This window comes from Podarcis erhardii (assembly GCF_964252035.2).
Source record: "Podarcis erhardii genome assembly, chromosome: 10".
In the NCBI taxonomy this organism is placed as follows: domain Eukaryota; kingdom Metazoa; phylum Chordata; class Lepidosauria; order Squamata; family Lacertidae; genus Podarcis; species Podarcis erhardii.
Genome location: NC_138500.1, coordinates 66,851,387 through 66,875,010, shown reverse-complemented (window position 1 = coordinate 66,875,010; position 23,624 = coordinate 66,851,387). Strand labels below are relative to the sequence as shown.

Here is a 23,624-nt window from a genome sequence, read left to right as displayed (position 1 = left end):
CGCAGGCTTCCGCGCCTGCGGTTTCTAAGGGTCCCCGTGTCGCCGGCACGGCAAGACCCGTCCTTAGCGGAGCCGACTCCCTCCGGAGCTCAGAGGGAGTCCGCCATTACCCGTTCGCGCTATCCCGGAAGTCCCAGGACCCAGCATTGTGCTCCTGATAAACTTTGTACCGATGAAACCCCCCTCCTGTGAAGTGGGCTAGTTTTATTTGCATGCAAGAAGGCTAAAATGCCAAGTATCATATTTTTTTTTGTTAACAACCAGCAGAATGCTAATCCCTAATTAAAAAGCCAAATGCGGTAATCTACACAGAATGGATATTATTTGTGTAGGAACGTTCTTGCAATGCCATAATTACTGCCGATTGTCAAAGGATTGATGAGTGTGGGTTGTTTTTTTTTAATGTTAATTATGGCTTTGTGTAGTTGATAGGGTGTTTGGTTGGTTAAGAACAAACATAAGCATTATTTACATACTTGTAATCTATGGCAATCTTTTGAATATTCAAGACCATATGATTCTGTGAGGCTGCATGACACAAACTGGGTGGTTGCATTTGGGGGAAATAATTAAAATAGATCTGAAAAGATGTTGTCTGCTACCCACACGAGTTGCTTTTTTTTTTTTTTAAGCCTTACTTTTACTCTGTTAACTGAGCCTTATGGAAAAGCTAGTCTGTTTAATTAAAGTATTTTTATTTTTATTTTTAGAGGGTGGAGAATACAGTGGAGTATTGTGCCTGAAGTTTCTGAGCCCATTGTAAGTCCAAATAATTCTAGATACGTTTTATCTATTTTGCTCATTGTAATAATTGACTCTACCAGCTTTTTATGATTAATATTCAGGGATGTTGTGCCACAAACCTCCTTTTATGCTTTTCATTGAAAACCCAAATATTGCACTTAGCAACACACCATTGAAGGCATCGAGTCATGAGAAAATGGCTTTTACAGTGGACGCTCGGGGTGCGAACGTGATCCGTGCGGAAGGCACGTTCGCAACCTGCAGCGGTGCATCTGCGCATGTGCGGGTTGCGATTTAGCGCTTCTGCGCATGCGTGACCGCCATAACCCGGAAGTAACTCGTTCCGGTACTTCTGGGTTTGGGCGGACCACAACCCGGAAAAACGCAACCTAAAGTGTCTGTAACCTGAGGTATAACTGGGGAGGTTAATTCCACTGAGGCAATTCTCCAAGCAAATTTTGCTGCCCTCAGCCAAGAGCCCGTGCTGCTCTCATCATCCCTGGTCATTGGCCATGCCAACTGGGGTTCATGAAAGTTGTAGTCCAATCACATTTGAAGGGCCACGGGTTCCCAGTCCTGAGTATAGACTATAGGCTTGTGGTCCATGTAATGGAATGCACTTCCATTTAAAAAATAGATATATTTCCGTAGAAAACTGGACATCTGGTTCTTTATGGGGAGAGAATGCTTGCATGGTGGAAAATTCAGTCACGCGAGCCCCAAGTACAGGCATATCATAGTCATTGTGTTGCCACGAATCTGCTGCCCTAAGCTGATTTTTGCTTAAAAGGTGAAGGGCATGTAAAAAAATCTTGTTGCCTCATTTCTGGTCTTCTTTCAGGAACCTCCAAAGGAAGATCTAACAGTGTCAGAAAAATTCCAGCTTGTTCTGGACGTGGCACAAAAAGCACAGGTAATATAATCCCTGGTGCCTCCCATTGAAAGGATTTCTGGGTAAGATCTCAGGGCGGTTCATAACACAAGTTTTCTTGTCAGCTCCCAGATCTGTTCTTTGTGGTCCATATTTGCCTGTGCCAACCCACAAAACACCTCTGAGGAACATCTTTCTCAGCAGGCTTCTTAGTCAGACGCCTGGCTTTTGCTATCTGCCGTACTTTTCCGTCTATAAGATGCCCCCATGTATAAGACACTCCCTGTTTTGGGGGACTCAAATTTTAGAAAATATTGGGGGGGGGGTGAGATGGCTCAGGCTTTTTTGGGGGGGTTTGCCAAAAATTGCCCACTTGCCACAGTGACAGCCAATCGTAAACAGAGCCTCCCCCAGCAAAAAAACCCCTCTTACCCGACTGGGAAAAGCTGTCCGCTGACAATCATGCGCTTCCCAGAACAGCAGCCGCCAATCGCGGCAGCGACAGCCAATCCACAGCAGTGTTTGCTGCAGAAGCCAATCACCAACCCAATTAGAGAAGCGGCAGCCAATCCAAAGCAGCTCTTCTAGCAGCCAACAATCATCGCTGACAAGCTCCTACTCACAGCTGCAGCCAATCACCCGTCCACCCCATTCACTATCCATGTATAAGACGAGGCACGGTTTTGAACATGATTTTTAGAGTAAATAAAAACCCCTTGTCTTATACACAGAAAAGTACGGTATATGTATTTCTTAGCTACTGAGGGCTGCCGCCCAGTAAATTCAGTTCTGAACTGAGAATTAAACCCAAATCTTTTGGTGACTCTGACCTGTGTACCCTCACTGAAGAGAGTTAGCTTGGCCCACGTGAAAAATCAGTTTCAGAAGACTCTTTTCTTCTTGACTTCATGCCGCAATATTGCCTCTTGCAATGTGTAGACCATACAGCGTTTGAAATGTTAATAGCAGATGAAATTGGTGGAATATGCAGAAGTGGCTAAACTTAACTCGTAGAATAAGAGGCCAGGAAGAAAGTTTTTTTAAAAAAGGAAGATTGGAAAAGGTTTGTAGGATACTTGAACAATTATTGTAAACAAATTAAAGACGTTAGCAGGGTTAGAGTAAATTCAGCAGCAGAAAGAAAACTGATATAAAATGGAAAAAGAAATAATAGGGTTTAATTGGAATATGCAGCAGAAATGGGTAACTAAAATGAACCGTGGGGGTGGGGAGGAAGTTGATGCCAAATGTATGATTGATATTTTGGTAAATGTGCAAATTTTGTAAAACAAAACAAAACACAAACACAAAAACCAACAACCACTAAATAAAAGGGGGGGGGGAGTTCAGCATTAGTGTAAATGCGGTCATTTTCCCTGCAGTCATTTCCAGCGTTCAAGGGATGTTTTCTATGTTCTCAAAACAGTAAACTTTTTACACAGGATTCGCAATTCTGACCATTGGGCAATCTGTAGTTTATGGTTCCTAAAATACAAGGCACATTGGGCAAGCAAGCAGCAATTTCTGGAATGTGAAGATTTTATGAGTGTCGTACTTGTGACTGGAATAAATATTTTCTTCCACCTTTGCAATGAGATGGAACTGATTTTTTTTAAAAAAAATTAAAACAATGGCTTTATACCCATAATAGAACTTTATCATAAGTTGCACAGCAGTATATTCTGAGCTGACATTCCCTTCCTCTTTCAATTGCAGAATTTGTTTGGCAAAATGTCAGACATACTGGAAAAAATCAAAAAGTGAGTTTTAAATGTATTTATTTTCAGCATATTTGAACGGGGAAGAGAGAACAAAGTGCCGCAATGTCTCACTTCTTTCTCTGTTCCTTTTCCCCTTCACAGCTTGTTTATGTGGGTGCAGCCTGAAGTTACGCAAAAGCTGTACATTGCTCTGTGGGCGGCTTTTATAGCATCCTGCTGTATTCCGTACAGGATCATCGGCCTTTCAATGGGTAACACTTTTCAGATTTCTTGCCGCTCTCTGTGATCTTAGAAGCTCACATCTATCTTGACCAGGAACCAAGTTTCCATTATGAGCCATTAATTGGGCATGCTTCAAAAAATACTTGCATGGTGCCACACTTGCTTGGAGATGGATGTAAGGTAAAGGACCCCTGGATGGTTACGTCCAGTCAAAGGCGACTCTGGGGTTGCAGCGCTCATCTCACTTTCAGGCTGAGGGAGCCGGCGTTTGTCCATAGACAGCTTTCCGGGTCATGTGGTTAGCATGACTAAACCGCTTCTGGCGCAACGTGACGGAAACCAGAGCGCACGGAAACGCCGTTTACTTTCCCGCTGCAACAGTACCTATTTATCTACTTACACTGGTGTGCTTTCGAACTGTTAGGTTGGCAGGAGCTGGGGCAGAGCAATGGGAGCTCACCCCGTCACGGGGATTCAAACCGCGAGCCTTCTGATCAGCAAGCCCAAGAGGCTCAGTGGTTTAGACCACAGTGCCACCCGCGTCCCATAGATGGATGTAACCCCTTCTGAGAATAATTTCTTTTAAATGCTTCTGGAACCATCTTCTCAATATGGCTTACAAGTAAAATTAAAGCATAAAATATTTAAGCTGGCCATATAAACAACCATACAGGACAGAAAATGCTAGCACACAGTACACAGCAATGTCCCAACCTGAAGTGTGGGGGGCAGCTGGTAATTTCATTTTATATTTTGGGTTTTTTGCCTACCCAAGGTGGGTTATAACATTGTAAGTAATACAATTTAAAACCACCTGCCCCAAACAGGCCTGCATTAATTAACTCTTTCCAGATAGGTCATGAAAACCTTATTTTTCAGCCGTCAAGATGGCCAAGATAAAGAGGTCCATAGCTGCACCGCTGCTGCTGCTTTGCTGTAAATCAGCCTTAACTTCTGCTTTTGCAGTTGTGTGGCCGCTTGCATTTCTAGGCTCACATCTCTTGCAGACCCTATAGTTTCTGGCCTTTTATTGAAGGGTTGAAGTACGGCGGTATCTCTGGTTGCGAACGGGATCCGTTCCGGAGGCCCATTCGCAACATGAAAAGCCCGCAACTGCGCAGGTGCGTGGCGCAATTTTGTGCTTGTGCACATGAATAAAGCACAATTTAGCGCTATCGCGCATGCACGAGTGGCGAAACCCAGAAGTAACCCTTTTCGGTACTTCTGGGTCGCCGCGGGTTGCCGCAACCTGAAAAAACGTAACATGAAGCAAACATAACATGAGGTATGACTGTATCTTCGTTTTGGTTGTACAGTGACTGTATCGATAGCACAATTCCGGTTAAGCTGATATTTCGCTAATAACCTTTCTTTCTTTCTTTCTTTCTTTCTTTCTTTCTTTCTTTCTTTCTTTCTTTTCTTTCTTTCTCTCTCTCTCTCTCTCTCTCTCTTTCTCTCTTTCTCTCTTTCTTTTTCGGTCTTTCCAATTACATAGGACTTTATGCAGGAATCAAATTTTTCCTTATCGACTTTGTCTTCAAGCGGTGCCCGAGACTACGAGCAAAGTACGATACCCCTTATATCATATGGTTAAACTTGCCCACAGATCCCCAACTCAAAGAGAGAGCTAATGCTACAGTATCAAGACGGGTAAGTAGAGTTTGATGTTTTGTTTTGTTTTTTGTTTTCTTGTTTTCACGTAACCGAACGATATCCATTTGACTTCAGTGACTAGAGCACATAGAGGGGCTGGCTGGCTGGCTTTTAAGGCTGTGGACCCAATATGCACATACCAGTTGGATTTGATAGTTGACAACTCCCCCACTTAAAAAGCAGAAGGCCCCGTGAATGTAGATATTGGGTGCTCCAAGACTAACGGGTGACGTTCTAAACCCCAAGGGTCATCTAGACCAGTGTTTCCCAACCTTGTGCCTCCAGCTGTTTTTGAACTACAACTCCCATCATCCCTGACTAGCAAGACCAGTGGCAAGGGATGATGGGAATTGTAGTCCAAAAACAGCTGGAGGCACAAGGTTGGAAAACACTGATCTAGACCAACTCCCTGCATTGCACTCACAGCATAGGATAGTAGTCGTGATCCCAGTCTCACTCAGTCGTGACAATATAACACAGCAAATATAATCCCCATCAAGTCCTTAGCGATTGTACACATCCTCAGGAATTCTGATCTTGCCCACAGCCATTGCCATACTAACGCTTAATGGCAGACTACTACTACTACTACTACTACTATTATTATTATTATTATTATTATTATTATTATTATTATTATACTATGACCATGGTAAAGGAACAGGGGCAAGTCAACTGTTTTTGCTCAGTTTCTAGCAGTGTGTATTCCTCTATTGAGATTTACAGCTTGCCCTTCATTCAAAGATACCAGGGAGGGTTAAGTACAATTTTGAAACCCAGATTAAGGCAATTACATGATTTAAAACGTCGCCTGACCCCAATTAAAAGTATTACGCATTGAGTGTCTGAACTTTGAAGTCTCCTCTTATGAGACTCAGTTGAATCAAGGGCCGATTCAAAACATTCGGATAAAAAATAAGAGATACAGCAGCAGCCCTGTCAGAATTTTACCAATCAGATTACAGGTTTTCTTGTTTTGAAAACATAGCAGCTGTGGGGAACCTCAGAGAGCGGTCATTTCCCATCTAAGTGCTAAGATCTGAGATAAAGGCTCTCTTGTCCCTGATCTTAGCGCTGTGGTGTTGTTTAGCACTGAGATTTGAGATAAACCTCTGCCTGCTGTCACTTGCGGTCTAAGAGCAGGCAGGCACTTATCTCTAATCTTAGTGCGAAAAGCGCCACAGCGCTAAGATTGATGAGAAAAATGCGGCCTGCTTTTGCAGTAAAAGGCAATAAGGTTCTTCCTTTGCATCTCAGCTTGAACTTAAAGAAGAATCTTCCTTTGCAGCTATGACTTGAATAATAACAATAACAATAATAATAATTTATTATTTATACCCCACCCATCTGGCTAAGTCTTCCCAGCCACTCTGGGTGGCTCCCAATAGAATTAAAAGCACAATAAAACATCAAACATTAAAAACTTCCCTAAACAGGTCTGCCTTCAGATTTCTTCTAAAAGTCAGATAGTTGTTTATTTCCTTGACATCTGATGGGAGGGCATTCCACAGGGTGGGCGCCACCACCGAGAAGGCCCTCTGCCTGGATCCCTATAACTTTGCTTCTCTCAGTAAGGAAACTTCCAGAAGGTCCTCGAAGCTGGACCTCAGTGTCCGGGAAGAACGATGGGGGTGGAGACACTCCTTCAGGTATACTGAGCTGAGGCCGTTTAGGGCTTTAAAGGTCAGCACCAACACTTTGAATTGTGCTCGGAAACGTACTGGGAGCTAATGTAGTTTTTTCAGGAGTGGTGTTATGTGGTCTCGACAGCCACTCCCAGTCACCAGTCTAGCTGCTGCATTCTGGATTAGTTGTTGTGATAAACGGGCCCCCAACCATTTGCCCCTCCCTCACCTGTCTTTGCTCTCCGGCCAGACCAGGTTTCTGGAGCAAGGCTGGCAGACCCTTTTACTTTTCAGAATCAGGACAAAACAGAACTGGTGATGCTGCCACCACTCCATCGTCCCAGGGTTACCTGAAGGCACAGCCTAAGGGAGACGGCCGTGCTCCTTTGTTACCGGTTAACCCCAAGGGACGCGGGTGGCGCTGTGGGTAAAAGCCTCAGCGCCTAGGACTTGCCAATCGCATGGTCGGCAGTTCGAATCCCCGTGGAGGGGTGCGCTCCCGCCGTTCGGTCCCAGCGCCTGCCAACCTAGCAGTTCGAAAGCACCCCCGGGTGCAAGTAGATAAATAGGGACCGCTTACCAGCAGGAAGGTAAACGGCGTTCTGTGTGCTGCGCTGGCTCGCCAGATGCAGCTTTGTCACGCTGGCCACGTGACCCGGAAGTGTCTGCGGACAGCGCTGGCTCCTGGCCTATAGAGTGAGATGAGCGCACAACCCTAGAGTCTCGCAAGACTGGCCCGTACGGGCAGGGGTACCTTTACCTTTACCTTTAACCCCAATCTACAAGCTGCTTCCACAAGCTTGCAGGCAGAAATTCTTTGGTAGGGCGCAACCAAGAAGTTTAGGCATTAGAATTAGCTATTCCCCTGGATAGGCACACAATACAAGAGAAAGTTTCTTTCTTAAAATTTATTTTAAAAAACAAAGAAACATGCTAAAAAGCAGGCACATCTTTTAGTAGATTACAAGTACAGAGAAAATAATAATGTTGCAAAATATAACTAACTAATACTTCTACACTCTAAGGCAGTGTTTCCCAACCTTGGGCCTCCAGCTGTTTTTGGCCTACAACTCCCATCATCCCTAGCTAGCAAGACCAGTGGTCAGAGATGATGGGAACTGTAGTCCAAAAACAGCTGGAGGCACAAGGTTGGGAAACACTGCTCTAAGGCAAAGATAGGATAGTTCAGAGTCCTTCAGAGATCCCCGTTCAGAGGTCTTAGAAAATCTTCATCACAAAGGAACAAAGGACGGCTGCCAGGTAGAACATTAGCAGCCGGACAGATTGCAGAGCGCGCCTTTCCAGCTATTCTCAAGATCTTTTATTCCCAATTTGCACGTGGAACCAGAACCCCCAGGTCCAATCAGAACCCTTGGCTGCATTCAAACCCTCCAATGAGCAGCTTGTGGGCTAATAATTTTAACTTGTGACAGCTGTGCCAATTAAGGCTCCAGAGCCTAGATCAAAGGTGTGTCCTCCCTTTCTTGGAGCTTATGCAGATGCACCTCCTTTGGGCAATTAAAAGAGAGATAACATCACTGGTTGGATATACATAACTTCCCTCACAGGTGTCAAACCTTCGCATTACCCAGAGAACTCCTTTCCCATAATAAACCTTTCACACCCTTGGAGCCAACGGGTCTGCGGGTTAAAGCAACAAGACCTAGTTCCCATAATTCTCGTGGCTTGCTGATTTCCCACAAGGCCTCATTCTCTGCTTGACCAAAGAACAGCTTCTTGAAATGTACTAACTTTACTACAGTTGTAGTTTCTGGGTCACCTTCAAAGGTAGCCCCACATAGAGCGCATTTCAGTAGTCCGAGCGGGAGATAACTAGAGCATGCACCACTCTGGCGAGACAGTCCGCGGGCAGGTAGGGTCTCAGCCTGCATACCAGGTGGAGCAGGTAGACAGCTGCCCTGTCTTGCAATCGCCTGACGTCACATGTAAAAACGGCCCCTGGAATCTGGCTGGATGCAGTTCTCCATCCCTACCCTAAAGAATTCATCATTTTCTTGCATCTGGAGTGCCCAGTACTTCATTCAGAGTCTTCTCCCTGAATTTCTCAAAGGTGCAAGCGTTCTACGTTCCAGCGACACTTTTGATCTGACAGAGCCTTGAACTGCTTTTTCCCACCCATAATTTTACGTGGTCCAGTCACGAGGGGGTGTATTGCACTCTTTTTCTGAACATTCAGCTTTTCTTCACTTGAGTTGCTTTGCATATATTCTTTTGTTTGGTCTATCAAAGGAATCTATGGAGAACTCATTATCTACATTACACCGAATTAACCTTCTGCCGTACTTTCTCAGCTAATACCAAATTATAAACAAAATGAAGTGAAAAGTTACACCCACTGTTAAACAGATCAAGAGCCAGGAAGGGGAAATCTAGTTAAGGGCTAATTTAATTTTAATGGATTGAAAATATATGCTCTAACCACTGATACATTGGAGTGATTCCCCCCCCCCTTTTCCTTTAAGATTGCAATCATTGTGTGTAGTCTTTTGGAATGTACAACCTTGCAACTTCACTCAGTTCATGTTTTTTATTCTGTATATTATACAGTTAAATAGATTTCGCTTTTTTCTTTTGTCACTGTCACATTTGTGTTTGTTTGTTTTTTCCTTTCCTGCTAGCTGTCAGGGCATGAAAAGGTACGGATCTTAGCGTGCAAAACTTTCTTTCTTTCAATTGGATCATTTGTGTTCATAATGAGCTGATGCCTTTTGTGTGTGTGTGTGTGCGTGCGTGTGTAAAGCTTGTGTATTTAGTTAACAGTTACTTTGTATGTTTGTGTGTGTTGCATATATCAAATGGCTTGGTTTTAATTTGTAGTTTCTTGGAAATGCATAGTACGTGTGGCTCCTGCTAGCTGAATGATCTTGAATTAATTGTGTGCAATAATATTTCCAGATCTCGTCGATGGAGTTGTTTTGATGTGCTTGTTAAATGCCGTCTAGCGAAAGGACCCTGTTCTGATGTTCAGAGTCAGACAGTTAGAATTATGTGAGGGAGACTGGGGACAGATATGCTATCTCCAGCTATGGAAGTGGTGCCAAACTTGTGCCCTCCAGCTGTTTTGGGGCTACAACTCCCATCATCCCTGACCACTGGTCTTGTTAGCTAGGAATGATGGGAGTTGTAGTCCCAAAACAGCTGGAGGGCCAAGTTTGGCCACCACTGAGCTATGGGGAGTTGGAAGTGACACTCTTCAGTGCAGAGCCTGTCCTACACCCAAAGGCTCTCTCTATTATTATTATTATTATTATTATTATTATTATTATTATTATTATTTAAATTTCTGTGCCACCTTTCATACGATATCAAAACACAAAAATACCGTATTTTTCGCTTTATAAGACGCACTTCCTCTCCTAAAAAGTAAGGGGAAATGTGTGTGCGTCTTATGGAGCGAATGCAAAACCCCCCAAGAGCCGTGCTCCCTTTAAAGAGCTGCGCAGAGTGTGTGTGCGGCTCTTGGGGGCTTTTCCCCGAGGAGGGAGATGGGGAAAAGCCTGCTCAGCGCCGACACACGCTCCACGCGACTCGTGAAAGGGAGCGCTGAGCAGAGCCTGGGATGCATACAGGTTCTGCTCAGCGCTCCCTTTAAATAATATTTTTTCCCTTGCATTCCCCCCTAAAAACTAGGTGCGTCTTATGGAGCAAAAAATACGGTACATAGAATCTTAGAGTTAGAAGGGGCCCCAAGGATCATCTAGTCCAACCCCGTGCAATGAAGCAATCTCAGCTAAAGCATCCATGGCAGGTGACCTCCAAGGAAGGAGAGTCCACAACTTCCTAGAATCATAGAATCATAGAGTTGGAAGAGACCCCAAGGGCCATCGAGTCCAACCCCCTGCCAAGCAGGAAACACCACCAGAGCACTCCTGACATATGGTTGTCAAGCCTCTGCTTAAAGACCTCCAAAGAAGGAGACTCCACCACACTCCTTGGCAGCAAATTCCACTGTCAAACAGCTCTTACTGTCAGGAAGTTCTTCCTAATGTTTAGGTGGAATCTTTTTTCTTGTAGTTTGGAACCATTGCTCCGTGTCCGGTTCTCTGGAGCAGCAGAAAACAACCTTTCTCCCTCCTCTATGTGGCATCCTTTTATATATTTGAACATGGCTATCATATCACCCCTTAACCTCCTCTTCTCCAGGCTAAACATGCCCAGCTCCCTTAGCTGTTCCTCATAAGGCATCGTTTCCAGGCCTTTGATCATTTTGGTTGCCCTCCTCTGGACACGTTCCACTTTGTCAGTGTCCTTCTTGAACTGTGGTGCCCAGAACTGGACACAGTACTCCAGGTGAGGTCTGACCAGAGCAGAATACAGTGGCACTATTACTTCCCTTGATCTAGATGCTATACTCCTATTGATGCAGCCCAGAATTGCATTGGCTTTTTTAGCTGCCGCGTCACACTGTTGGCTCATGTCAAGTTTGTGGTCAACCAAGACTTCCTGAGGGAGACCGTTCCACTGACGATCAGCTCTTACTGTCAGAAAGTTCTTCCTAGAGTTTATTCAGAAACTCCTTTCTAGCAACTTGAAGCCATTGGTTTGAGTCCTACCCTCTGGAGCAGGAGAAGACAAGCTCGAGACGGCCCTTGAGATATTTGAAGATGGCTCTCATATCTCTTCTCAGACTCTTCCTTTCCAGGCCAAACTTACCCAGCCCCTTCAACTGTTCCTCACAGTTGAAGTTTCCTGGCCCTAGATCAGGGTTTCCCAAACGTGGGCCTCCAGCTATTTTCCAACTACAGCTCCCATCCTCCCTGACCACTGGTCCTGCTAGCTAGGGATCATGGGACTTGTAGTCCAACAGTAGCTGGAGACCCAAGTTTGGGGAACACTGTCCTAGATCACCTTAGTTGCCCTTCTCTACACACATAGTCACAAAGAAAAACAGTACTCCCCACCCAGTTTAAAAGACCATAATTTAATTAACCAAAGGCCCAGGAGAAGAGGAACCACTTTGGACTTCTTGTGGAGGAGGCATATGAAAAAGGGTCTCAGAAGATGATCGCATGGTCTAGGTTGGTTCATATGGGGAGAGGTGGTCCTTGAGGTACAGGATTTGGAACTGTGAAATATCAGCATTCTGAATTGCACCAATTATAGGTTTTTGCTTCAGAGCTAGCCTTCCAATTTTGGGAGGACAAACCATGTTGTTGAGCAAGCAGGGGATCCAAGTGAGAGAATCCAACACGGGAGAATTAAGGGGCACATGCTTGTTCACACCCTCTCCTCCTCTGGCTGGCATCCAAGGGACAGGGCTTTTTTTCAGGCGGAACTCACCGGAACTCAGTTCTGGCCCTTCTCAGATGGGCGCCATTGCCGTTCTGAGAGAACAAGGGGAGGCGGCGTTCATGGTGAGTTCTGGCACCCCTTTTTCTAGAAAAATAACCGCTGCCAGGAAGTCCGGAGCTCCAGTTGTCCGGTGGTTACATTTGTGCAGCACCCATAATGAGGGGTCGTTTTTTTTGTCTTGCGAAGCAAGCCCATTAGCGGCTTAGCGGCTATTAGTGGCTTTAAGAAAAAGGAAACAAACTCGCAAGACCTCGCAAGACGTTTCGTCTTGCGAAGCAAGCCCATAGGGAAATTCGTCTTGTGGAACGACTAAAAAAACGGAAAACTCTTTCGTCTTGCGCGTTTTTTGTCTTGCGAGGCATTCGTCTTGCAAGGTACCACTGTATGCGAGTGAACATCGAGATAGCGGCCTGAGGGTCCATTACACATTTTATTTTATTAAAAACTGAGCAGATCTCTTTCCTTGCCAGGGCCAGGACGGCAGACCACATGGGAACATCTTTTTACCATTTATTGTGATGAGACCCTGTGGTTCGGCCTCGTTTTATCGGGGTGGCTTACAATAAAAGCACGCCTGAACAGCCCCTTGCTTGCATGTGCAGCTTAGGATCGCAGCCAGCCTTTAGTAAAATACAATAGAGCCCACCTGAAGTGGCACCGTTTCTGACTGAACATGCGGCGCTGCATGTTCTCACTCTTCTCTCTTCGTAAGACCTTTCTGCATTTAGTGGGGGAAAAGTTTCTGCAAGAGTTTCTGTACTGGAGCTTCTCTTCCTGATGCAGTAGATTTCTCAAAAGTTGTGACACAAGGACATGCTCCACACAGACAGTGCAGGAGCTTTCCAATACAGTGGAATTCAGTTTTCGGTCGCCGAAAACGCGGAAGTCAATGCTTCCGCTTTTCAACGCGCCTCGGAAGTAGAATAGCTCCCACTGAGGTTTTTTTCCAGTTTTCTCTATGGAATTTGCAGGCTGCCCTTTTTGCCTCAGTTTTCAAACGTTTCGGAAATCTGGAATGGATTACGTTCGAAAACCGAGGTACCACTGTACGCAGTTCACGTCTGCGTACAGTGAGCTGCAGTAAGAAGTGGTATAGTTCAGTTTTATTGCAAAAGGCAAAGGTAAAGGGACCCCTGACCATTAGGTCCAGTCGTGACCAACTCTGGGGTTGCGGTGCTCATCTCGCTTTATTGGCCAAGGGAGCCGGCGTACAGCTTCCGGGTCAAGTGGCCAGCATGACTAAGCCGCTACTGGCGAACCAGAGCAGCGCACAGAAACGCCGTTTACCTTCCCGCCACAGTGGTACCTATTTATCTACTTGCACTTTTGAACTGCTAGGTTGGCAGGAGCAGGGACCGAGCAACGGGAGCTCACCCCTTCGCGGGGATTCGAACCGCCGACCTTCTGATTGGCAAGTCCTAGGCTCTGGTTTAACCCACAGCACCACCCGCGTCCCAAAGTTTTATTGTACCACCTGATAATTCTGAATGGATAGATTGGATCTAATTCTGGCTCACGTGGATACTCCACTCCCGACCTTTTACAACACTGGTCAACGTGGGCAAGACACGCAGTTGTGTTGGGTATCAAGCCTTGCCCCCCCCCCACCATAAATGCACATACTGAAGAATAAAGGCAGGCTGTTGTTGTTTTTCTAACGATTGCATTATGCGCTTTATGCATTTGCCGTGCATTAACGTTAATCCGATTTTATTTATTTCCTTGCAGCTTCAAACGGCAACGTCGCGAAGTTGCGTGGGCTCAAGCGCCCCGACGGGAGTAAACAGAGACGAAGACAGCAGCCGATTTCACACCACCAAGAGAGGCAACTTCTATGAAGTATTTAATCTGTCGGAAAACGAACGTCCTTTGTCAGGTAGCGGCGCATACGTAATACATGGGCGTTGGCCGTAAATAGAAGCGCATTTTTAGAAAAAGAATTGCGCGCAGTGCGACGGTACTGAGAAAATGAACTGCCCTGTAATGTTATCTGCTGTTAGGTCCTGTGAGTAAGAGGCCAAATTAATTTTTTATCTGACATCCATAAGATTCTTTGAGCGAACCTGATGCCTGCCGCTTGGTTTGCCTTTTGTGGCAGCACGAATTTGAGAGGGCAGGAAAGGTTCATAATCCTGCGAGAGAAGTAACTTAACCCACTTCTTGAAACAAATACCTCAGGGTTTAGAAAAAGTTTTGGTACGCATTCTGGAATTCTGGTACATGGCTTTGTTGCTTTTAAAGAAAGATTTGTCACCATAATTGAACAAAACATGTCCGTGTCCCGTTTTCTTTTTTTTGGGGGGGGGAATGTCTTTTTCCTGGGCTGCCACTGTGAAGGTTTGGCCCCTCGATTTCTTGCATGAAGTATAATGTGCTTATTTTCTTTTGACAGTGTGTGAGAATGGCTGGCGCTGCTGCTTAATTAACAGAGACAGGAAGATGCCCACAGACTACATTAGAAATGGAGTGCTTTACGTCACAGAAAAGTAAGTCTTTACGCGATTTGTAACGGGAGTTTTCAGCCTGGGAAAAAATTGACTACCTGGGAGCACCAGCACTTTTGTAAATTTCAAAGGGAAAAACGCAGTGCAACTCCTTTTGCAAGTGCCATTAAACCAAGGGAGAAGGTTAAAGGTATTTCACACGTGTCACCGTAAATAAATGTAACAAAAATATACAGGACGTGCAAACTAGCCCTCAGTGGATTTTCCCTCTCATGAGAATACCAGAACTTGTTGCAACAGGATTCATTGACCTTTCACATGAGGTAGAACCAACTCATGAAATAGTAGGCGTCTCCTCAAGAAATAATAAGAGAGTTGGATTTAATGGGTCAGAAAAGAGTCACCCAAGTGTAGCTGTAATATCCTGGGTGTAGTGATGTTCTTTCTCAAAAGGTAAACAGAGTTTCTGTGCGCTCTGGCTTCTGTCATGGTGTTCCGTTGCGCCAGAAGCGGGTTAAAATAATAATAACATTTGTTTGGTTTTTCAAATTAGAGTTTTACAATCAGATCTCCAACATACATAATAAAAACAAGATTCCAAGGAATCTCCTGGATTTCCCTCCTCCCCTTTGTGGGTCCTATTGTTAATAATTTCCTCCTGCATATAATAATCCAAATCTTTTACATCTCCATTATATCCAAAAATCACCATTAAACGGCAAGTGTTACTCCAATCCTACTAATGATTTTAACTGTTTACAATGATCTTTAAGATAAATTAAAAATTGCCCCCTTTCCTTACTAAAATTTTGGTCTTCCTGATTTCTGATTCATTTTTGCCATTTGAGAATAATCCATTGACTTAATCTGCCATTCTTCTCTGGTTGGGACTTTATATTCTTTCCATCTCTGGGCCAGTAACATCCACGCAGCCATGGTCGACCGCGCCAGAAGTAGTTTAGTCATGCTGGCCAAATGACCTGGAAATCTGTCTGTGGACAAATGCCGGGTCCCTCGGCCTGAAGGCAAGATGAGCGCTGCAACCCCATAATCACCTTTGACTGGACTTCACTGTCCAAGGGTAATTTACCTTTTGGGTGGGTGCGGGTGGCGCTGACTCTAAACCACTGAGCCTCTTGGGCTTGTCGATCGGAAGGTCGACAGTTCGAATCCCCGCAACGAGGCGAGCTCCCGTTGCTCTGTCCCAGCTCCTGTCAACCTAGCAGTTCGAAAGCACGTCAGTGCAAGTAGATAAATAGGTATCACTGTAGTGGGAAGGTAAACGGCGTTTCTGTGCGCTCTGGCTTTTGTCACGGTCCTCTATGCACCAGAAGTGATTTAGTCATGCTGGCCACATGACCCGGAAAGCTGTCTGGGGACAAACGCCATCTCCCTCGGTCTGAAAGCAGAGATGAGCGCCGCACCCCATAGTTGCCTTTGACTTGACTTAACTGTCCAGGGGTCCTTTAGCTTTTCCTTTCTCAAAAGACAGGTCAAAGTGAAATGGCCTGTAGTGGCTGCATTTCTGCAGTCTGAGGAGAAATGTGCACATGTTAGGCAGATCCCAGAATTCTACACTTTCATATACTTCAGAATCAGAAGACAGAGGGCTGAGCCAAATGAACTTATAAGAAAAAATTATTGGCGTGAAAGGGGGCATTCTGGGAAGCTGAAATAATTTCTCAGAAGCCTTTCTTTGTTACACCTGTGTGCTGGTGTTAGGCTACGTGCCCATGTCACCGAAGACAGACAAAGCTCTCCAGGAAGTGTTGCCGCCATTCTAAAGTATTATTAAAGTGACATGTTATATGTCTGGCTCGATCCCAAGGGCTCTGTGCAAATTGCACACATAGAAGAGTTGGGAATCTTAAACCTATCTCCTCCCCTGGGATTTTTTCCTCTGCTGGGTTATGCCAGGGCAAGCGAGTTGTGCTCCTGGCTGCCCCTCTCGAGGGATGCATATGATAGATTAATGTACACATCATCACAGAGCCCCAATATTCTCACCCCATAAACTTGTTGAAACCCCCTCACCTGCTCCTCCCAAGGCCACCACATGAGCCTTGTTGACCCTGAACCAGGCCTCTTCTAATTTGGAATGGAAACAGTTTATTTTTGCTCTCAGTGGAGTCACCCCTTAGCCAGAACTTATTTACGGTGTCACTCTTGCGAGGAAAAAGAGCATTTCAAAGCAAAAAAGCAGCACCCAAGCTGTAGTCGGTTGAGCCATAATTTGTGCTGGGTAGTTATTTGCCTTCACGGGGGTGGGAATATCCCCTTATTGCAAAAGGGGGTGTTCTTTTACCTCATCTGTAATCTTCAATATTCCACAAAACCGACAGAGCTTCAAGTTATGGGTGATACCAAACATTGTCACACTCAGGGCAGGCCAATTGATTTCTGTGGGGATGTCAATCCTTTTTTAAAAAAATAGTCTAAAAGCACCTAGTGGTGAGAAAGAGGATATTCCTGAGACTTGAATCTTTCCTGATTAATAGAAGCGATATATCTGTGTGGAATTCCTTATGGAAGGGTATTTAATATGTGCTGCTTCTAGCATTGTGTATGCACATGTTTTGGTTGTAATGTCAGTGTATGACAGTCTCTAAAACTATATAGAGCTTAATTGTTCGATTTGGTGTAACTGCTCTTTCATTATTTTTTTTTCCATTTGTCTGGCAATTTAATTATTCCTCGTTGATTTGCAAAGCTGTTTGTATTTAAATGAAAAATTGAAGTTAGTTGGCAAGGCTTTGAATCATTTTGGTCCTCAAGCATCTATATAATATATAATGTTTTCCTTTCCTTTTGTCCAGTTATTTGTGCTTTGAAAGTTCCAAATCTGGTTCATCTAAAAGAAATAAAGTTATAAAATTGACAGATATTACAGATATTCAAAAGGTAGGTCCATAATGTTTGTTTAACATTTTTTAAAATAAATAATATGGATGAAGTTTGTATTCTTGTGTTCTGAGGCAAAACATTTGAACATCACATTCGCACCTAGATTTATTCTCTTTACAGAGCCACTTCTGGTCATTGTGTTGTGTTTCTTTGTCATGATCTGTGGAACCTTCAGATCATGTGGAGTTCCTTTAGCGCAACAACTCTGAAATACTTGTCTGAGCTAACTAACCTGAGACTACCTTTCCCAGCATATTTCTGGGCCATTGCAGATCCTACCCTAGGAGCCATCCCCTAGGGACCCCCATAAAATATTTGAGGGGACAGAGCTCCCCCAAAGTTGATGGGCTTCGCCATTCAGATGATGAGTGTCTTGTGATTGATTATGCAGTGTTTTATTCAAGTTGGCACCCCTGGACCCAAGTATGCGGGTGGTGCTGTGGTCTAAACCACTGAGCCTCTTGGGCTTGCCAATCAGAAGGCCGGCGGTTCAAATCCCTGCAACGGGGTGAGCTCCCATTGCTCTGTCCTAGCTCCTGCCAACCTTGCAGTTCGAAAGCACACCAGTACAAGTACATAAATAGGTACCGCTCCGGCGGGAAGGTAAACGGCGTTTCTGTGCGCTGCTGTGGTTTCCATCACAGTGTTCCAGTTAGCTACCAATTAGCTTCTGGGCCCAATTCAAAGTGCTGGTTTTGAACTATAAGGCCTTAAATGGCTCAGCAGCACAATACCTCAAGTATCGCCCCTTCCCATATGAAGCTACCCAGACCCTGAGATCATCTTCTGAGGCCCTCCTAGAGAGGTTTGGAGGGTGGCAACATGAGAACAGGGCCTTCTCTGCAGTGGCTCCCCATCTGTGGAATGCTCACCTGGCGCCTTCATTAGCCACTTTTAGGTGCCAGGCAAAAACTTCCAGGCCTTTTGTTGACCTAATTGACATCCTATACGATTTTAAAATGTGGCTCTTTTGGGGGGGTTGTTATTGGGTTATTTCTTTTGGTTTGATTTTATATGTTGTGGTCTTGCTGTGAACCTCCCTGAGACCTCCAGGTATAGGGTATAGAGAGGCTGTCCAGGAGTGACAGTGGCCCTCAAGCCTGCAGAGGGGTTGTCCACCCCTCTCCTAGTATTATGATGTTGTTGTTTTAATGCCCTCCCTTTTGTGCTATTGACCTGAGAAGGTCTCCAGCCCTGGCCAGATTGGAGCCTTTCCCACATTGCCTCCACCGGTTCAGTATTTAAATATTGCCTTTTTCTTTGTTCTTTTCAGTACAAAGTGCTTTCCGTCCTTCCCGGATCCGGAATGGGGATTGCGGTATCAACGCCGTCTACACAAAAAGTGAGCAAGCAAATAAAAGGATCTTAACGTGTATTGCATCATCAGTTCTGCTGGCTGAAATATTAATGCTCTGATGACCTTGTCTGTTTTTGGAGCACTTAACTTGAGCCACGCAGATTCCTTTACTAAACCCTTTTTTAAAAAGTTGTTGCAAGCATCTGTGCTGCAATTTGCAACGAAAGGGAATTTAGTCATTATCTTCAGGGAAAGCGAAAACGTTTCGGGTCCTTTTTTAGCTTGCATATGCATGGGCCGTCTTAACAAAAATCCACCACAGCGAGTGTTTTAGAGCAAAAAGGGAATAGCGAGTCACGTTCTTTGTCAGTAGTAATGGAAAGAGTATGGTGATTTGGGGAAGTTAATGATGAGAAACTTATTTAGGGAAGGCGTTTGGTAAGAATGACTTGAACGTAACCTGAGAATAAGTCCCATTGAATTCAGTGAGGCTTCTTCTTTCCCCCCAATTATAGTTTATTAAATTTTCAAAAAACAACAATACACAAATACACTCCAATGCATACTATTGTTTCTTTTATTTTGTTGACTTTCCACCCTGATTTTCATGGTAGTTTTTTTAAAAAAATTTAATTGCTGCACCCTATTATTTCTCTCTTATAGCATAATAACAATACAGTTGTATCTTGGAAGTCGTACCTTGGAAGCTTAGTTCCCAAACATTTTGGCTCCTGAATGTTGCAAACCCGGAAGTGACTGTTCCAGTTTACAAACTATTTTTCGAAGCCCAACGTCTGACGGAGCTTCCATGGCTTCCGATTGGTTGCAGGAGCCAATCGGATTAATCTGTTCCAGACTTTTAAAAACAACCACTAAAACCACAATTTAACATGAATTTTACTATCTAACGAGACCATTGATCCATAAAATGTAAGCAATAATCAATATACTTTACTATAAAATACTGTATTTTTCACTCTATAAGACGCACCAGACCACAAGTTTTGGGAGGAGGAAAATAAGAAAAAAAATATTCTGAATCTCAGAAGCCAGAACAGCAAGAGGGATCGCTGCGCAGTGAAAGCAGCAATCCCTCTTGCTGTTCTGGCTTCTGGGATAGCTGCGCAGCTTGCATTCGCTCCATAAGACGCACACACATTTCCCCTTACTTTTTAGGAGGGAAAAAGTGAGTCTTATAGAGAAAAAAATACGGTAAATAAAACAGTATTGTAGATGATAAAAATTAAAATTATGTTTTTTCTTATCTGCACTGATGATAGTCATTGTTTAGATGGGTTTTTTTTTTAATCCATTTCCGAAGTCGCACAATCAATCAATCAATCAATCAATCAGTAGCTGAACTGGGATCCTCACAGTCACAAAAACAAATTAACTGAAAAAGCCTCAAAACAAAAAATGCAAAATAAATAGCAACAACAAAAGCAGCAAACATCAGCTCCAAATATCACCTTAGAACACTGCAATCAGAAACGGAAGGCTTGATTTACAATGGGAGGGGGACACAAATTAGCAGTGCAACAGGAAACACAGGGGGACGCAAATTAGCAGCGCAACAGGAAACACTGGGGGATGCAAAACGGAGCATGTTCGCCTTCCCCAAAACATTCGAAAACCGGAACACCTATTTTTGGTTTTGCAGCGTTCGGGTTCCAAATTGTTCGTGAACTAAGCTGTTCAAAAACTGAACTACCACTGTATAGGATTGCGCAGTTAATTCTTACCGATGCACTCCGTATTTCTGTCATTATTGTTACTGACTCTTCTGCTTTTCTCTTCCTCCCCCCTTCAAGCCTTTGGTGTTTGGTGCCATGGTACACAGAGACGAAGCTTTCGAGACAATTTTCAACCAGTATATCAAGATAACTTCTGCAGCATCCACCAGCGAAAGCTAGTAGATCACCGTGGGTTCTCCTGGGGAGACTTCTATTAATTTTACTCACTCGGTAGTGAATAAAAAGGTGGAACATCCTTCATCGGTTCTGCAATAATTTTCTTTGATGCATATGTCTTACGTTACACACAAGTGTATTTTATATACGCCTTCCATGTCTTTGTTTTTAAAAAAAGCTTTTGTAAAAAACAGAAAAATAAAAAACACGGCGAAAGTGCTATCATCACTATTAGCCTTGCACATCAAGCACTTTTAATGTTTATTTTACGGACATTAAAAAAAGCTTAGGAAGATCCTTGGCAAAGCTAGCTCGAGGGGCAGGCCATAGAAGCTGGCTTGCGCTACCCTGAAATCCCAGGGTGCGTGATGGTACAATCTCTGCAATGGGTTCTGCGCACAGTCCAATTATTGTCGATTTCAGTAATGCCACGTAACTGGGTGCAGAATGGCAGCCTGACTTTGCAAAACGTATTAACAGCGTGTTTTTGGGAGCCCTGATAAACGAATTCTGGAGAGCTTTTGATAAATATAAATAATATTATTCGAGCATATGGAATACCTATACGTCTGAGCATACTTTCTTGCTAAGACCCCTGTACCTTATCAAAGAATTCCCATCTTTTGGAGTCCGTTGCGCTGAGAAATAATAATAATGTTTCACGGTGAAAGTTGGCCTGCTCTTTCATCCCCTGATAAGATAAATCAGAGGAAGCCATTGTTTTCAAAAAGAAGGCACCTTTTAGTAAAACTTGTCATTTTTGTGACAAATCTCCATTTTTAGGAACTTCATTTCCCTTGCCCCACCAAGAATAAATTGGCATTGTGCTGCCTTTACAGTTTCACTGATTTTCTACTTTCTTCTTTTAAAACGTTTGTTCTAATGAGGTGGTTTTTTTAAGTTGTGAAAATTGGTTTCCTGTAGTCCAGGCTCACTCTATGAGTGCAGGCTTGCTCATCAAATTCACACAGCAGAATGTTTGGTCTCCCCTCTCCTCAATTTAGTAGTATGTTTGGGAGTGTGGGGGTGGCGTTTTCCCCCCTTATGCACAAACATACCAATTTATTTTCCGTTGCTGATTGTTCTTGCCTCTTGCAGGCTTGCTCTCTGCTTTATAATTCAATAACACTTTGTACGCGGAAGGCTTTAATCGAGAAAAACTAGAAATGGACTCCCGATTCTTCAAGCGCTAACTCCATGTTATGTGCAAATGAATATATATAACGGGTTACCAGTGGACCAATTTTGTTACTTCTAAACGAGCAGCTTCAGGGGATTGGAGATTGTGAGCAGAGAAGTAATTTGGGATCTTTAACCCTTTCTGCACTCTCATTTTCCATCTCATGATCATTTCCTCGGCTGCTTACCCTGTGAGCTCCCAAGTCAAGTCCTTAATCGGCAAAGGGCAAAAACGCAACTGGAACCCGAGTGGGAGGGAGAGGATGAAGCAGTTCCGTTGGGGAAAGGATTAAGCACATACACCTCGGTTTGCTCCATCCTAAAACTTGTATTCATTTTTCTTTTTAAAAAGGCAATAGGGGCTCTGGTTATTAAACAGTACACTTGACGCAGGAAAATGAGCTTCTGTGGACTTCAGGCTTTGTTAGGGTAGAAAACTGCTTTCTCCACATTGTTTTAGAAGGAATAAATTTGCAAGGGAAATAGCAGTGGCAGGATTTTGCAAAACACACTTTTCTTCAACTGCAAAATTCCTCTTCTCCAAGGGAATTAAACAGACTTGGAAGTTTAGTTCGGTCCTGAATTCGAAATGTCAATGCAAGATTCACAGTATTCCAGTTTCACCAAGAGCAATGTTGTAAGTTTCTCGGCCCAACACAACTTCATTTTTTTTTAAAAAAAGCAATTGGCAATTTATATACTTTTTTTTGAGCAAATATGTTGTATACCCTTTGAAACCAGCTGAAGGAACATGGGCATAACAGCAGTTGGACTTTTATGTGAGGGTTTTGTCAAGCATCAGCTCAGCAGGTAAAAAGATGGGTAAAATAAGCATTAAATCAGAATCGTAGAATATTGAGTTGTCTTTTCAACAAAAGCAGATCCCTTAGGTGTCCATGAAGTTCTCGTTTTTTGAAAAACAGATTATATTTTATACAGAGTGAGCTGTTTTTCTTATTTTTGTATCATTTTCAAATGTATTTTTTACCTTCACTCTGATCATGAAAGTACTGGTTCTGGTGAACCCCTCCCACTTGTGGCCGACTGAAGTATTGTTCTAGAATGTGGTTTCTTGAAGTCCTGTCCGGCTGTGATGTATTGCTAATGCCACAATCAGTCCCTTACCTTTTCAGAATAGAACAATGAAAATAAAATGCCAGTATGTCGTAGTTTTTAAATTTTAGTTTCCCCTCTTTGCTGTGATACTACTAATACAGGTTTGTTCGAAACAGTCTGCACTTTTAACAGTGCAAACCTTTTTAAAAAATAAAATGCTATGGTAGTAATGTATTTTGCAATCTGCAGTGCAAAGAGGGTTCATTCCATTATCAAGTAAACGAACTGGATATTTACAGATCAAATCTGCGATAAGGTGGACAGACATGCATATACTTTTGCAAAATCCAACTTGGCATTACACAGAACTACTGCAAATTTAACTGCTATGTCGTGTGATAGGCCATTAGTTACAATAACCTAAAAATAACTTCGGCAGACTTGAATACCTTAACTGCTTTTTTATTTCCTATGTCCTGAAATGTTGAGCATTTGCCAGGCTATTCTGTATTGATGTAACCACTCTTAGGTTTGGTCTGAATTCATCTCCTTCCATGGGATTTGCGGTATAGTCCAACTGAATTTAGGTTCAGTAGGGCGACTGAATGTGAAGTATTATTTTTCAGCAACATTTTTTTAAAACCACACTTCATAAATTTGCTGTATCAATATGTGTTGTTCTGAC

At 43.6% G+C, this 23,624-nt stretch overlaps 1 protein-coding gene across 6 annotated transcripts in view; it reads left to right on the top strand.

The window, feature by feature from the left end:
* GRAMD4 (GRAM domain containing 4) overlaps positions 1-22,554 on the top strand; it is a 114,019-nt gene extending 91,465 nt beyond the window's left edge. For 5 of the 6 annotated variants that reach the window (XM_081877964.1, XM_081877962.1, XM_081877965.1 and 2 more), the window contains 11 exons: positions 711-759; positions 1,586-1,657; positions 3,332-3,375; positions 3,478-3,587; positions 5,054-5,208; positions 9,476-9,493; positions 13,878-14,025; positions 14,542-14,635; positions 17,410-17,494; positions 18,771-18,839; positions 20,606-22,554. In XM_081877964.1, the coding sequence (XP_081734090.1) occupies positions 711-759; positions 1,586-1,657; positions 3,332-3,375; positions 3,478-3,587; positions 5,054-5,208; positions 9,476-9,493; positions 13,878-14,025; positions 14,542-14,635; positions 17,410-17,494; positions 18,771-18,839; positions 20,606-20,707 (946 nt within the window). In that variant the 3' untranslated portion in view covers positions 20,708-22,554. The remainder of the gene's footprint in view (positions 1-710; positions 760-1,585; positions 1,658-3,331; positions 3,376-3,477; positions 3,588-5,053; positions 5,209-9,475; positions 9,494-13,877; positions 14,026-14,541; positions 14,636-17,409; positions 17,495-18,770; positions 18,840-20,605) is intronic. The other variant, XM_081877963.1, reaches the window with a different exon arrangement.
* The last annotated feature ends 1,070 nt before the right edge of the window (positions 22,555-23,624 follow it).